The sequence below is a fragment of the Pantherophis guttatus genome, chromosome 18 (assembly GCF_059756535.1).
Source record: "Pantherophis guttatus breed Tessera chromosome 18, ASM5975653v1, whole genome shotgun sequence".
Classification (NCBI taxonomy): Eukaryota; Metazoa; Chordata; class Lepidosauria; order Squamata; family Colubridae; genus Pantherophis; species Pantherophis guttatus.
This window is the reverse complement of record NC_142080.1, coordinates 1,179,958-1,195,816: the sequence shown is the minus strand read 5'-3', so window position 1 is coordinate 1,195,816 and position 15,859 is coordinate 1,179,958. Positions and strand designations below refer to the sequence as shown.

Sequence of the window (15,859 nt, the reverse complement as noted above, 5' to 3'; positions counted from 1 at the left end):
TCCCCTTCCATAACTTCTAACCCCTCCCTCCCTCCTTCGTCTCATAAGTTGCTACGCTTTCATGCCACTTTAATGCCTTTTTTGGGGGGGGGCTCTGAAATCACACTGCTCCGAACCGGGGGGGGGGTTGGGGGCGGAGGTTTCCCCCATCGGCACCAGCCTTTCCTGCCTCCGGGCCCCACGAGCGTCATTCTTGCTTTCGTTGGGGGTTCCAGCCGAGATCGCGTTCCAAGGGATAAGCCATGAAGATGGTGTCTTCCCAGGGGGGCAGGCCGGGGTGGTCGGGGGTCACGAGTTCGAAACCCAGGAAGCCGAAAGCTCGTAGCAAGTTGCCTGAAGAGAGAAGGGGAAAGCAGGATTAGCGGGTGCAGGGATGACCTGAGCTGCTTGGCGGAGTATAGATTTGCAGCTCAGATTCAATCAGGGTTTTATCAATCAGGGTTTATTACTTTATGCCCTTTTGCCCCTCTTGGCAAGGTGTTGGCCTGTTGGGAAGGTACAGGTAGACAACAGTTCGTTTAGTGATGGTTTGATGCTACAGCGGCACTAAGAGAAGCGACATAGGATCGTTTTTTTTTTCAGACTTACCGTTTCAGCGTTTCCCCCACGGCCACACAATCAAAATTTCTTCTTCCAATTTCATTCTTAAAATTCTCCTTTTTTCTTTTATAATTGGGATTAATAAGGAGGCATTCTCAACCCATATTTTTTTTCCCCCCCGAGGCTTGAAAATTTGCTCCCAGACAAAACCACCAGGATAAAAGTTCAAAAAACTTATATTACCTCGGTCTCGCCGAGCCTTACGGAAGTTGACCAGCACCTGCTCTGCGCCCGTTTTTTCTTCGATGTATTCCAGCGTGGCGGTCAAGCTATAGGATCAGACAGACGGTCAGCAATTCCAAGTTTTATAATAACCCAACCTTGCAAAGAAAAGATTTCTGACTGTCCTGATCGAATCAGATTAACAGAGTTGGAAGGGACCTTGTAGGTCATCTAGTCCAACCCCCCTCTGCCTAAGCAGGAGACCCTACACCATTTCTGACCAATGGCAGTCCAGTCTCTTCTTGAAAGCCTCCAGGGATGGAAGCTCTCACAACTTCCAAGGCAACTTCCGTTCCATGGGTTGATTGTTCTCACCGTCAGAAAATGTCTCCGTTCTTTTCAGGTTGAATCTCTCCTAGTTCAGTTCCTTGTCTGGCCTTCAGGTGGCTTGGACAATAGGTTGACCCCTTCCCCTCTGGAAGCCCCTCAAATATTGGAAGGCTGCTATCATGCCTCCCCTGGTCCTTCTCTTCACTAGACTAGCCATGCCCAGTTCCTGCAACCACAGGACATTGCAACCGTCATAAATACAGGCTGCTGATCTGAATTTTGATCCCATGGGGATGCTGAGATGGTTGTAAATCTGAGGACTGATTGCAAGTCACTTTTTTCAGTGTCGTAGCCTTGGTCACTAAACATGGTTGTAAATCGAGGACTAACCTGTTAACTCCAGAGAAACTAGCAGTAAGGAGCAAGAATCAACTTGCTTTCCGGATTCCTGTTGGTTCTTGAGAACTAGCAATTTGCTTCCTATTTTTTAAACCAAACTTTCCTTCCTTCTGGAATGCCGAACGTTGGTCCAAAATGCCACCTCTTTTTTTCTGCGTTTTAAACACGGATTTTTGCCGCCTCACCTTTCCCGGCTGTTGAAATCCAGCGCCAGCCGAGGGGTGTCCAGGAAAAGGGTACGTCCCTGCAGAAGACCATGCCAATGACTGGCACCCTGGCTGCCACGGGTGAAGTGAAAATCCAGACACGCTGGCCAGCCGGGCTGTTGAGGGTCGCTAGCAAAAACAGTGAGGTTGGCAGCCTGTTTAAGGAAGCATGAAACACCGGTTAGGCGATTCAGACGTTGCAGTGAAAAGTTGCACGCTTCTACATTAAATATTTCCTTTTTCTTTAAAGCGCTTGTCTGCTTCTAAGGGAGAACCGTAATAGTCTGGCAGTATAAATAGTGGTTTTTTTTTTCAAATTGGCAACTTTTTTTTTTAAGTTTTTTATTTTATTTCTGATAACATAAAATGTACATTTTCTTATGCATAATTAATCCTACCTATACATGTTTTCCTTAAAGCATCAAAATAAGGCGTTTTAATTTAACCCTTTCTTCCTTCATTTCATAACAACCCTTCTCTTTCCCTTCCCTCTCTCCTCTCCTCTCCTACTTTCTCCTTCCTCCTCTCCTACCTCATCCTACTTCTCTTCCTTTCTCCCACTCCTTTTCCCCCTTCTCTCCTACTCCCCTACCCTTCCTTCCTCTCCTTTTCCCTTTCTTCCATTCCTCTCCCTCTCCTCTTCCTACCCTCTACTCCTCTCTCCTTTCTATCTTCTTTGCTGTGGAATATTCTCCTTGTTTGGTATCCGAGCAACTCCTGTATTCTAATAGTACATACTTTCTTTCAATTTCTTTTCAGGTTTTATTCTATCAGTATTATCATAATTGTACATTCTTATTATCTTCTTTCTTTCCCCCCCAAGCCCCTTTTTCATTTACTCTGTGTCATCTAAATTGACAACTTTTAAGATGGCTGGATTTCAAATCCACTCAATTGTACTGATGTCAGATATAATGTCGGGGATTCCTTACCTTGTAGATCTCAGTCGGGCTAGGCCAGTCTGCCGGGCTGCTGGGGCCAGACCGGTTGGGGCTGGCACCCTCGAACTCAGGAGCACTGCGGGCAGTAGCGAGGACGGGTACTCAAAGTTTCGGGGCGGGCAAGGGTCGCCCTGGCAAGAGGAGAAGAGAGAAAGTGACATTTTTCCATCCTTTACATTTTTGGGGGAAAAAATTATATTTATTTAACCCCCAAGCTGCAAACGTGAACAAGTTTGCAAACTGAGTAAAAGAAGGTTTGCAAAGCGTGTGCAAAATGCAAAGGCCAAAGTTGAAATGGTTTCCCATTTCTCTCGCCTTCCGGGTGATCTTGGGTTATCCAAGAACAAGCCATCGCGGACCGTCGGGCTGGCACAACAACCGGAGTGTAAAATTTTAGCAGGAAGTTTTAAAGTTTTCCTCTGCCAGCGAGCATCCCAGGGACCCAAATGAGTCGGCCTGGGGCCTGAACGGGAAAGGATCTGGGTCTGCCAGGTTTGGCCACCAGGGGTCAGCAAGCCACGATTGTTGGCTTAGCCTCGAGTGAGCCAGTTGTGACGGGCAGCGGTGCCCAGATGGCGCTGCGGAGGCTCACTCGCTGTTTGAGGGGGTCATTTTTCCTCGAGTGCGAAGTTCAGATGAAGCTCTAAGGGGGGGGCCCAAGCAGGCTTAGCGTCGCCCCAAAGCAGGCAGCGAGGTCCCTGGATGATCTCTGGCTCTTGGGTGGCATCTGCCCAGGGATGAGTGGCCCCTGAGGGGCAAGGGACCCAAGTCAAGGGACCCATTGTGACCCACACTGGCAACCGGAGGCACAACAGACCACCCACCCATTGTGACCATAATGCTAAGCTCCTCCCACTTCTGGCCCCTCCCATAGTGGCTTGTCTACATGCCCCCCCCTCGAAACTGGTTTATGGGGAGCTGGGATTGCTTGATGTGTCACCCCCGTTTATAACCCCATTTATAGCCACTTGGGTGACTTGTTTTTAAAGATTAAGACATTGGGGGTTGTGGGAAAGAAAACACTCTGTACATGCTCAGAGGCACGGCGCCTTTGGGGAATTCTTTCTGCGCTGGAAGGGAAGAAGCTTTTTGTACCCTCTCACCCACCCACTCACCCAAATTAGAGGATCTTTGGGGCGTTTCTCGTGTTCAGGAGGAAAAGCTCTCTGTGCATGCTCAGAGGCACTGTGTTCTCTTCTGTTCGGCAGAGAGCCCTCTGTGCATGCTCAAAAGGCTGCCACGCTATTACAACTTTGCATCCATGGCTGGGAGGCAGGATGCCTTCGCTGGTGACACAGCCCTCTTCACATGCTCAGAAACCCCTTCATTTTCACCCCATTAAAGCTTTGGGGAGGGGAAGAGGCGCTCTGGCCACACTCAGCCCCAAGAGCCCTGTATTGAGAGGCAGCACCCCCCCACCACCACCACCTCGGTATCCCTTCGGCCCGGCCGAGCCAAAAGCCGGGGGCTGTCGTGGCGCCGCCGCCCGCGGGAAGAGAGCCATGCCCGGTAGGCGGCGCTACGCGAGGCCGGGGCTTAATCGCGGCCTGGCGGGTCTCGGCGCCTGCGCGGTCGTCGGGGGGCGGGGCCTGCAGCAGGGCGGCGGGAGCCATGATGGCGGCGGGGCTGTGGCGGGCGGCGCGGGGGTCTCCGGCGGGGTCTCTCCCGCTTCTCCTGCCCAGGGGGCTGCTGCACCTCTCGGCCCCGCGGGTGAGCGCGGCAGGGCCGGGCCGGGAAGGACCCTTCGGGGTCCGTTCTGGCGGGGAAGGGCGGGGTAGCCCTGGCTGGCTGGGAGGTGGGTAGGAGGAAGGGATGGGGGACCACCAGGAGAGAACTGGCGCTGCCCAAGGCCAAAGAGGGGGGTGGGTGGGTCGTCTGAATGGGCTGCCTGGACACGGATAATATGGGAAGGAAGGAAGGAAGAGAAAAGGGGAAAGAAGAGAAAAAGGAAAAAGAGGGAGGGAAAGGAGAGAGATTGTTGGAAGGAAGGAAGGAAGGAGATGGATGGGTAAATAGGGAAGGAAGGAAAAAGGGAGAGGAGGAAAGAAGATGGAAGGAAGAGAAAAAAAGAGGGAGAGGAGGGAAGAAGGAAGGAAGGAGATGGATGGATAGATAGGGAAGAGGAAGGGAAGGAAGGAAAAAGACGGAGGTAGGAAGGGAAGAAAAGGGTGAGGGAAAGGTGAAAGAAAAAAGGAAAAGAAAAGGAGAGAAGGAGGAACGAAAGTGAAAAGGAGAAATGGTTGCATGGAAAGAAGTAGAGAAAGAGGAGGAAAAGGAGGGAAGAGAAAAGGAAAAATAGGAAGGGAGGGAGGGAAGACGGAAGGATGAAAGGAAAAAGAAAGGAAAGATGGAGGGAAGGAAGGAAGGAAGAGAAAGAAGAAAAAGGAAATGCTTCAGAAAGCCTCTTCCAGCCCCACCATCCCGGGATTTTGGCCCGGCTGTTTCATATACATGTGGCAAGTCCTGCATTTCCCCCAAAGCAACTAAAAATCTCGGTTAAATAAATCCCTCTTTGTTTGGGGGAACGGGATGGGACCAGACGGCCCGTGTCCGAACCCTTCCCCAACTTCTCTGCCTTGCAGGAGACGGTCATCGTGGAGCGCTGGTGGAAGGTCCCTCTAGGCAAGAAAGACCGAGAGCCTCGCATCAAACACCCCCGTTACCGCGTCTTCCGTCTGGTGGAGGACCTCAAGCACTGCCCCAAAGAGCCCCTCGAACTCATCCTCACCGAACCGGTGGAAGGTACGAGACCCTCCGGCCGCTGACCTCCACACCGGTGTAGTCCTCGACCTGCGACCATAAGGGAGCCCAACGTCCCTGGGTTAAGACAGGAACGTTTTCCTAAGTTGAGTTTTGCCGCGTTTCACGGCCTCTCCTGCCCCTTTTTTCGGTGCCGTGGTAACTGAACAGTCGTTTAGTGACATTGTAAGTCGAGGACTACCTGTACATGGGCAGGAGCCAAGGACAATACACACACACGAAAGCCTGGGTCTAATTTTTTCTCCGTATCTCGATTTTCAGACGTTGGAAACCGGGGCGAAACCGTCTTCGTCCACAGATCTTTTGGGCGTAACCATCTCCTGTTCCACCACCGGGCCGTTTACGCCTCTCCAGAAAACAAGAAGTTTTTCGAAGAGGAAAACCGAGTAAGTTTGCTCCACCAGGATCTAGGCTCCCGTATGCAGCCGGAAAATGAGAGGGAAAAAAAATCTGATTTTTTGTTTTTTTCTGCATCTCCTCTTCTGTTTTAGTTACGCGAAGAAGGGAAGCTGCCGAGATTACAAACTCACAGCGGTATGAAGGTGAGGCTGGGAAGAATTAATGGGGAAATAGTCCTGTTTCGGGAGGATAATTGGCAGGACGTTTTCCGAATATTATTGATGAGTGAGCTTTATTTGAAAGCTGAATTGTGGAGAAGAAGCTGCAATCCATCCATCCATCCATCCATCTATCTATCTTATCTATATCTATCCAATCTATCATCCTCTTTTAACGACCCTATAATCCCTTGCATTGGTGTGGAGTCTGGGTAACTGAATGGAGCTGAGTGAGTGTTTACTGGCCGGATGCCTTTCCTGTCGCCAGTGCGGAGTTTATTTCATCAGATATATTCTCTCCCAAAATTTGAATTTTACTCCTATTCCCTCCTTTCTCCCAAAACCTAAGCTAGCAAATCCAGAGCGGTTAATATATAAATTTATATATATATAAATATATATACATACACTTAAGTTTTGTTTTTGTTTTTTATCATTTCTGATCATGCTTTGGAGGAACTTCAGCTAAAACGGCTGAGTTCCCATCTCTCCTTCCCTTAGTTGACCAACTGATTTAAAGATTTCCCTTTTCTTTAGACTGTCCGGTTCCTGAAGAATTGCACCCTGGAGATCGGCGTGAACGAGTGTGACCAGTGGGAGCTGACGAAAGAAATTGTCTGCCGGCATTTCCTCCGAAACGTGAGTTTATACATTTGTGGGGGTCCTTGGGTCTCTCTCAGCTTGGTGGTTTTCTTGCAGACGTCTTGTTACCCAACTACGTAACACTATCAGTGCTAGAAGGGTTTGCTCTTATTTTTATATACTGGTGGCTTGTCCTGTGTCGGTGGGAGGAGCCTTGGTGATTTCTTGATTAAGTGATGGTTTGTTGTTAGTCTATCTGTTTGCAGTGGTAATTCCTTGATTGGGGTATTGTCAAGAGTGCTAGTGTTGATTGTGGTGTTAATCTCTGCTCATTGGTGTGGTAGTTGCTGGTGAGATGTTTTATCTGTTTGTGTTCATTTCACGTGAGACTAATGGAGACGTCAACCTTAATACAGGTAAGTCCTTGACTTACAACAGTTCGTTGAGTGACTATCAAAGTTACAATGGCACTGACTTATGACCGTTTTTCAGTTACAACATCCCCTCGGTGATGTGTGATCAAAATTCCACCTCGTCTTAGATTGAAACGCAACTTTGAAACGCATTTGCAACCCTATTTTTAAGGAGCTGTATGTGTCCCCCCCCTTCTTCTGTTTCCCCCCCCCAGTTGGGAGTTGTAGTGCCCCCCCAGGCGCTGACTCTCCCGGAAGAACCCATCACCAAACTGGGCAGTTACTGGTGCGACGTTACGGTAAGCTCCCTCTTGGACTTCCTGCGAGGTTTTGTGGCTTGGCAATCTGCGGTGCGCCAAACGGGGAGATTTGACGATATCATAGAAAGGGGGGAAAAAATGAAAAAATTAAACAAAACAGGGGCCCATTAGCAAAGGAGCCTCTTTGTGCAGGAATAGTCTACCTGTGGATAGCAGTGGAGGGCAGATAACCAGGGAGAGGTTGCCTTTTTGTCTTCCCTCTGTGGCAGCCCTCCGAGCTGGGTGGTTTCCTTGCAGAGTTTCATGACCCAACTAGGTAACATTATCAGTGCTAGAAGGGAAAGAGGTTTGTGTAGAAAAAGAGGAGGACTGGGAGATCCTTGGTGCTTTCCAAACTTGGTTTTCTTGCAGATGTTACCCAAGTTAGATTAGCACTGATAGCGTTGCCTAATTCGGTAATGAAATGTCTTCAGGAAAAACAATGGAAACTTTGGGGTTTTTTTCCCTCCCCTCCCTGGCTTCCAGACCTGCCCAGGTAGTCAGAATGGAGCATCCGGGGGTGGGCACCCCAAGGCTAAAATCCTTACCCCACTTTCTCCAAAGAGAACGCTGAATGCCTAAAGCACCTGCCGTCCAACAGAGAAGTTGAGTTTTCGTACTAGGAACTCCCAATTTACTCACGTTGGTCTTCCGGGGCTGCTCTCCTCTTCTCTTCCCTTCCTCCTGCGTTGCAGGTGAATGGGCTCGACACCGTCCGCGTCCCCCTCTCGGTACAGCTGTTTGCCGAACCGAAATCCAACAGCCAACGGCTTTGGCTCGCCCAGAAGGAACCGGAAGTCGCTGACAGAGAAGCGGGAAAACCTTGAGGCCTTCGCGGAAGAGAGGCTGGGAAAGGGACTTTTCTCTGCGGCTCCAAAATCGGAGCTTAGGATATTTTTTTTCTAGCCAAAAACTCCTTTTAGGAGGGGGGGGGGATTTCCTTGAGCTGAGCACGGGTGGGTGAAGCCCGCTGCTCTTCCCGTCTCTTAAAACCTCGTGGGGGGACACGAGGGGATCCTGTTTGGGGTGCTCCGGCCAGCAACTCTGCCCAGAAACGGGGAGGGACTGCAGGAACCGGTGAATAAACCATCCACCTATTAATATTTGCTTTTTCGTGGCGATGAGCAGTTTGTAAGGCCCCCTTAGAAAGAAGAGCTGCGCCTTTTAGAGGTTTTAATGGTAGGCAAAATCCATAGTCCTGCCTGTTGAAAGGGGTTTGTGGTTGATAAGAGCAGGCCTGATGGCTTGAATTGAGTGGCTTCCGATCCCTTGTTCAAGGGGGTGGGGGATGTCATTTATTTTTTCCGGGACTCGCCCAGCAACGTAACGGGGAAACTCGACTTCGGCTAGATTACCCGGAGGCCGAATACCAAAGTGGGTGTTAGAAGCAGAAACGCGGCGGTGACTTTGCAAGCAACTCGAGCAAACTCAAAAGAATTATCCATTAAAATTCAAAGAACTATTCATTAAAACTCAAAAAGAATTACCCGCTAAAAAGATCTGCAGTTCCTGAGTTTAAAATCGGCAGGACGGGGCGGCGGGTCGATAGCTTAAATCAAACCTGCTTCTGCTCGGTTTTTTTAAGTCCCCTAATGCTTGAAGCGCCGCTAATTATTCGGCTAAACTTAGTTGCAAAAAGGCAAAAACAAAAACCCAGGAAGAGTTTTCCCACAAAGAGGTCTAGATCCGAACTCGAGACTCGCAACAGTTAGTGAAAGGGACTGTTTTCTCTCTTTATTTGGGGAGGGGGGGCGTTTTCGCTCATCTTCACTGCCTGTTTCTTAGCTTCACTGCTCCTCCCAGTGTGCCAGGCTTCTTGCGGGAAACGACGGGGGCACATCCCAGAATGTCCTGTTTGCGACAATGTTTCAGACATCGCGAAGCTGCTGTTGCACAATTGTCCCTCATTGCATTAACAGTCCCGTCTCGGCACCGACTGGAACAAGCTGCCCCCGGTCGGTGTCCTGTCCCTTGGCACCACGATGGGTCTGCTGCCGGTTAATTTATGCCCACCCATGCCTCTCCTCCTCCCTGTCTCCCCCCACCACCACCACAAGGGAACACAAAAGCTGCCAGGCCCTTCCGAGGGCCAACCCACACACCCCTCCCAGTGTCGTCCATCGGGGAAGATAACGGGAAAAGTTTGCCCGCCAGCCCCCGCTCTTAAGAGCAGAGGAGGGACGGCTGCCAACAATCTCATTAGGGCCCTACATGAGGATGCTGGGGGAAGGGAGGGGGGTCCGTCCGGGATGCTCCGGCGGAGCAGGGCATGAATATTCACGCGGAGCTGCGCCTGCTGCAGAAGAGCCATCCATTACGGCGGGCTTGACGTCCCACCTTATCAAGGTGACTGCTGAGATAATGTCGGCAGAGCTTGCCAGGCCTGGGATGGGAGCGAGGGGGGGGAGAGACTGCGGGCACGGCGGCCCTGGATGTGGGAGGGTCTCCCAAGAGTCGTCTGATGGGGTCTGCAAGGAAGGAGAGGTGGAAAGGCAGCCTTCCAAAAGGGGTTAGGTATCAGGGTGCCCGTTGCAGGTTCTGTGAGTTGCAGACCTGGGTAAAGGGGGTCTCTGCAGGGGAGGGTGGCACAGGGGTCTTCTGAACCCCGACATACTCAGCGTTGCAAATCCAGCTCTTGCTTGTCTTGGCTGCCCCGTCGGCTCTGCCACAAATGCCACCTTTGCGCGTGGCATGGGGCAAAAGGGCATTTTCCATGATGGTGGAGCAGCCGTGGGGTGGGGGTATTCCTGTCGTCCCCCTTGCCCCCTCCCCCCCCGGACTTTTGACTAGCAACTTAGCACAACCGGTTAGTAAGCCACAGTCCTCGGCTTAACGACTGCAATGGAGCTCCACGTTCCCGTTGCTAAGGGAGACATTCGTTAAGTGCATTTTTCACCCCGCGTGTTACGGCTCACTGCAGGGGTTAACGTTAGTGGCACAGTTGTTCAGCGGATCTGATTTCCCCATTGACTTCGCTGGTCAGAAGTTCGCAAACGGGGATTATGAGACCCCCCCCCAGCAATCGTCGTAAATGCGAGTCCGTTGCCAACTGGCTGGATTTTGATCACCTGACCACAGGGATCTACAATGGTCGTAAGTGTGAAAAGCGGCTCTAAGTCACTTTTTCCAGCGACGCTGTAGCTTTGAACCGTCACTAAATGAACCGTAAGTTCGAGGACTGCCTGTACAGGATGCAACCATGCCTGGAATTGCCTGGCGTTTCAAACCCCCACCAGGTGGGGAAAAAATGAGCAATTTTCATGCATTTTGTGGGTTTATTAACAACTGATGAAAAGGAAAGAGATTCCAAGAAATATAATAATTGGAGGGGGGGGGATTATTTAAATTTTCAAAGCAGGAGGCCCTTAAGTGGCCTGGTTTAGCTTCTCCATCATCTGTTGCTGGATCTTTTTCGGCAGCTCCGGGTTGGTGAAATAGTCTGGAAGGTGAAATGGGGAGGGAAACGGGGTTTAACACCAGCCCTGCTGTGTAGGCGGCCACAGGAATCGGGAATCCTGTGGATCAAAGCAAGGGAAAGGCCTCTGGCACCGCGACTCGAACTCGGGGGCCCCCTGTGGACGTGACGGTGTTATCCCTGGATGAGCTTTTTCTCACTGGAGGTTTTCAAGAAAAAGATTGGACGTCTCTTTGTCCAGGATGGAACTTTCGGCCAGGGAGGGTTGGACTAGGTGACCTCCAAAGTCCCTCCCAGCCCTAGGATTCTGTGTTTCCCCTCGATTGCAAATCTGGGATTTATTTAGCCTAGTTGGTTTCTCTGCTTTGCGCTTTTGCTCCTGGGGAGTGTGTCTCTTGTGTGCCAGATCCCAGGTGCGCAAACGGCAGAGGGAAGCACTCTGCACATGGTCAGGGGATGGTGTCGCACGCCTCTGGGTCTCTCTTTGCCTGACGCTATTCTCCCTCGGGGCTCTGTCTGTCCTTAGAAGCTAAACATTTCTCTTGCAAGGCGGTGCTGATTTAGAAACATCCTTGCAAAGAAAATATTATTTAAAGAAGAGAAAGAAGAAAAAGAAAAAAGGGAAGGAAGGAAGGAAAAGAGGGAAGGGAGAAAAAAGGGAAGGGAGGAAGAAAAAGAAGGAAGGAAGAGAGAAAAAAGGGAAGCAAGGAAGGAAAGGAAGAAAAGAAGGAAGGAAGAGAAAGAAAAATGGGAAGGAAAAAGGAAGGAAGGAAAAGAAATGGGAAGGAAGGAAGAAAAAGGAAAGAAAGAAAAGAGGAAGAAAGGAAAGGAAAGAAAGGGAAGGAAGGAAGGGAAAGAAAAATGGGAAGGAAGGAAAAGAAAGGGAAGAAGAAGGAAGGAAGAAAAAGGAAAGAAAAAATAAGGGAAGGGAGGAAGTATAAAGTTTAAAACAGCCGAATCAACTTTCAAGATCCTTTTCGATGCAGAACCTTCAGAAGTTGAATTTAAGCGGCCATTGATTTTAGTCTGAACAATCAGCAAGTTATTATTAATTAATCGCAACAGAGTTAGGCCCCTTTCTTGAAACCTTACTGAGCTTGGGAGCGGGTTCTGCTTTGCTTTTTATTTTTATTTTATTTAAGCCCTGCTTGCTCGGCCCTCTCTCCAGGGATCCCTCCCGACGGAAGGATTAATCGGGGGTCCAAAATAATCCACATTAAAGCTCCGGGGTTGGGCATCTGATCCGGGCAGGAGGAGACATCCTTGCGGTGAAGGGAGAACATTGGAGGGGGCCACGAAGCCGTCTGGCCAAAAATAAAATCAGAATTTTTTCCACGGTGCCCATCCGATCCCAGCCAATCGGCAGCCCAGGCTGTTGTGTTTTGCACGCGCGTCGATTGGACACCGACACTCCAGATCTCCCCAATGGGGTGTTGTTGAAATAAATTTTAATTCTCACCTGCTGCAAATTCTCGGATATTCTCCGGACGTTTCATCAAGACGTCTCTGGAAATCACCAAAGGGCGAGGAGGAGGAGGAGGGGGGGGAAACAACAGAAAAACAGATTTTCAAAGACTTTTTTTTTTCCTGAAGACACCCCCCCCCCTGAATCTCCCACCCTGGCCGGCCGGCCTCGTCCCTTGTCAAATTGGTAAATGACCCCCCCTTCCCTTATCGAGAATCGATAAGGCAATTAGAGACACAGGAGAAACGTTTAATTTATATCTGCCCTCGTTCTGCGGCCGGCAGGAAAATAAAAACGGGTCTGGGGGCCCGAGCGGAGCTTTCGATGGGAAAATTAAAACCCTCCGAAAAGGCCTTACGAGAGTCAGCCGGCCGAGGAAATATTTATAACAATTAAAAATACCTTCTTTTTTTTTGTCTGAACAGTTGCAACTACACCGTTCAGGAATCGATAAAGCAATTAGCAAAGAGCTCCAGAAACCGAGGTTTGTTTTTTTTTAAAAAAAAAGTTGGTTAAAAGAAATTTACCGTTTTATAAAACCTTAGTAAGGCCACACCTGGAATCCTGCAACCAATTTTGGTCACCACACTATCCAAAAAAAATAAAAAGGATTTCGAGACTTTGGAAAAAGTGTAGAGAAGAGTAAGATGATCAAAAGCCTGGAGACTAAAACGTACGAAGGACGGCTTCAGGATTTGGGTTTGGCCAGTCTAGAGAAAAGAAGAATTAGGGGGGGACATGTATTTGAGGGGCTGCCCCAAAGAAGAGGGGGTCAAATTATTCTCCAAAGCACCAGAAGGCAGGTCAAGAAGCGATGGATGGAAATTAATCAAAGAGAGAAGCAACCTGGAATTAAGGAGAAACTTCCTAACAGGACAATTCACCAGTGGAACCACTTGCCACTAGAGGTTGTGGGTGCTCCATTGCTGGAGGTTTTTAAGAAGAGACTGGACAGTCAGTTGTCTGGAATGATGTAGGGACTCCTGCTTGAACAGGGGGCTGGACTAGAAGACCTCCAGGGTCCCTTCCAGCTCAATTCTATTCTAAATTGAACCGAGGAAGGAAAGGAGAAAAGCCACGTCGATCTGAAAGCCGGTTCAATTCTAGAATCGTGGCGAATTGGCCACTAAGTGGGAGAAGCCGCACATCCGTTATTACAGGTTGTCCTCGACTTAACGACCGCAACTGAGCCCGGATTCTCTGTCGCTAAGTGAGACAGCTGCTAAGTGAGCGTTGGCTCATTTTATGAGCTTTCTTGCCACGGTTGCTCCGTGAATCGCCACCGTTCTTAAATTAGTCGCACGGTTGTTAAGTGAATCTGGCTTTCCCCCATGGTCAGAAGGTCGCAAAAGAGAATCACGAGACCCCTGGGATGCTGCAACCGTCATAAATATGAGTCAGGGCCCAATGTTGGTCACGTGACTCGGGAGATGCTGCAAAGTTCATGTGAGAAACATTCATAAATCACCTTTTTCCTGGGCCTTGGAGGGTTGGACTAGAAGACCTCCAAGGTCCCTTCCAACTTTTGTTATTCTTTTGACTTCAAACGGTCGCTAAACGGTTGTAAATCAAGGATTACCTGCAATCAGTTGAGCAAGAAAAAAGTGAGCTGCCTTGAGGAAGAAAATGTTTTTTTTAAATCCTCTTTTCGCTCGTTCCTGGAAACCAACCTGAGAAATCCGGACAGCAGAACCTCAATTTCGGTGTGAGCCCGGAGATATTTTTCATTGTTAATTTTGGTGTTGATCTGAGGGGGAACAGATACAAAAGGAAGACACAAAAAAGGTCCCAGTGATTTGAAAGATCTCTCGGGCCCGGCTTGGTTCGAAACGATTATATTCCTAAAATTGCACGTTTGGTGGTTTCCCCCTTCCCTTACAAAGCCAGCCTACCCTGCAGGGTTGTGTGGAAGATAGAAATGGTAAAACCGCATCGGAGGCTTCAGATCTCCTAAGGAAATTATATTCTGCAGTCTAACGCCGGCACTCGCTGGGCGTGTTTTCCGGACAGGGATTTTTCCTAGTTTTTTTGCCTGTTGTTTTGTGTGTCGGTGTGTTTGTGGCAGCCAATAATAATAATAATAACAACAATAAATAATAATAATATAAGGAGAAGAGGAGGAAGAGGAGTAAAAGAAAGGAGTAAAAGGAGAAGAGGGGAGAAGAGAAAGAGGAGTAAAAGAAGAGGGAAGGAGAAGTGGAGGAAGAGGAGTAAAAGGAGGAGAAGGAGAAGAGGGAAGGAGGAGAAGAGGAGGAAGAGGAGTAAAAGAAGAAGGAGAAGAGGAAAGGAGGAGAAGTGGAAGAAGAGTAAAAGGAGGAGAAGGAGAAGAGGGAAGGAGGAGAAGAGGAAGAGGAGTAAAAGAAGAGGGAAGGAGAAGTGGAGGAAGAGGAGTAAAAGGAGGAGAAGGAGAAGAGGAAAGGAGGAGAGGAGGAAGAGGAGTAAAAGGAGGAGAAGGAGAAGAGGGAAGGAGGAGAAGTGGAGGAAGAGGAGTAAAAGGAGAAGGAGAAGAGGGAAGGAGGAGAAGAGGAAGAGGAGTAAAAGGAAGAGAAGAGGGAAGGAGGAGAAGAGGAGGAAGAGTAAAAGGAGAAGAGGGAAGGAGAAGAGGAGTAGAAGAAGAAGAAGAAAGATTGCATGGATGTAACAGGAAAAACGAAGGAATGGAAAAGGGGGGGGAAGGATTTAAATCTGCATGCACAAAAAAAAAAAAGAGTCAGAACTTTCTTCTCTCTCGAATCCAGAAACCAAATCCTAAATTCAAGCTGACCCACATTTGAACCCCAAATCTCAGCCCGGATTGGCACCGGCCTCGGTCCGATTTTGCCATCTCGGTTTTGCACATCCGGGGTGGTGGTGGTGGTGTCTCTTTGTGATCTCGGCTAGTTTTAGGAAGCTGGCTAGTTTTGGGGGGGGGAAAGCCCCCTCGAGGAAGCCAAGAAGCTTCTTTCCTTTTGTTTATGGTGGGGAGGGGGGTCTTAAGATTAAACTTTTCGGGGAGGGGGCTGGAATTTTCCCTGCAAAGAGAAATGGGCAGCTTGGTCCTTTGCAAGACCTTTGCAAGGCTGCGGAGACCATCCTTTCGTTCAGCTTTGGAAAGCAAGGGAGGGGGGGGGTCCCTTTGGCCTCTCCGGGCCTGCCCCCCCCTCCCCACCCTACCTTGTAGGTCATGAGCTGAAGCTGCTGAGGGGGGTAGAGGGCCCCCGCATCCAGGTTTTCCAGACCTGTCGTGACATCAGCCATTTCGCTGGGTGGCAGCAGCAGCTTCCGTCCGTCCGTCCGTCCGTCCGTCCGTCCCTGGCAGGAGCGGCTGTTGGCGCTGTTGCCATGGGGACAGTTGCTAGCGGTTGCAAGGCCTTGCCCGCAGAGCCAGGCCTGTTTCCCCCCCCCCATTTATGTTTTGCTTGATTTTTTTTTTTAATCTCTCCCCCCCCCCCTTTTTTTCCTGCTTTCAATTTCCACACCTGACTTTGCAAGGGAAAAGCAAATTCCAAAGGCATTTGAAGAGAAGCCGTGGATGGGGCAGTGTGTGAATTGAGTTGGGGGGGTTGCATTAATTTTGCTGCAGCCGGTCCTGAGGTGCAGTTTGGTTGCATTTGGGCTCCTCAACCCCCCCCCCCCCAAAAAAAACCCAATTCCGTTGAATTCTTCCTCATAATCCACCCCCTGCAGTTGTGACTTGCACAAAGGCCTTAAAAGGGAGGAGGGGGCCGATTTGATCCTTTGCAGGCTGGGT

General features: G+C 49.6%; 3 protein-coding genes across 4 annotated transcripts; 1 reads left to right on the top strand and 2 right to left on the bottom strand.

Moving 5' to 3' along the window:
- Positions 1–52: 52 nt before the first annotated feature.
- OAZ3 (ornithine decarboxylase antizyme 3) lies at positions 53–4,251 on the bottom strand. Its single transcript, XM_060694302.2, is given in 6 exon segments — positions 53–333; positions 784–869; positions 1,677–1,852; positions 2,630–2,707; positions 2,709–2,769; positions 4,067–4,251. Coding segments are annotated over 6 exon segments (732 nt in total). The 3' UTR covers positions 53–187.
- MRPL9 (mitochondrial ribosomal protein L9) lies at positions 4,218–8,355 on the top strand. The gene is made up of 7 exons (XM_034435683.2): positions 4,218–4,348; positions 5,221–5,380; positions 5,660–5,784; positions 5,890–5,940; positions 6,493–6,594; positions 7,166–7,249; positions 7,945–8,355. Exons 1-7 carry the CDS (start codon positions 4,250–4,252, stop codon positions 8,074–8,076), a joined length of 753 nt encoding a protein of 250 aa, XP_034291574.2. The 5' UTR covers positions 4,218–4,249; the 3' UTR covers positions 8,077–8,355.
- A 2,149-nt stretch (positions 8,356–10,504) lies between these two features.
- Positions 10,505–15,461, bottom strand: RIIAD1 (regulatory subunit of type II PKA R-subunit domain containing 1). 2 transcript variants are annotated; one of them, XR_015730441.1, is made up of 4 exons: positions 15,283–15,461; positions 13,709–13,876; positions 12,124–12,170; positions 10,505–10,688 (listed from the first exon to the last, which is right to left on the bottom strand). XR_015730441.1 is itself a non-coding variant. In XM_087881205.1 (4 exons), exons 1-4 carry the CDS (start codon positions 15,364–15,366, stop codon positions 10,615–10,617), a joined length of 282 nt encoding a protein of 93 aa, XP_087737331.1. In that variant the 5' UTR covers positions 15,367–15,452; the 3' UTR covers positions 10,505–10,614. The 2 variants fall into 2 exon arrangements, 1 of the variants encoding a protein (XP_087737331.1); XM_087881205.1 differs by having other exon boundaries at positions 13,800–13,876; positions 15,283–15,452.
- Between the last annotated feature and the right edge of the window lie 398 nt (positions 15,462–15,859).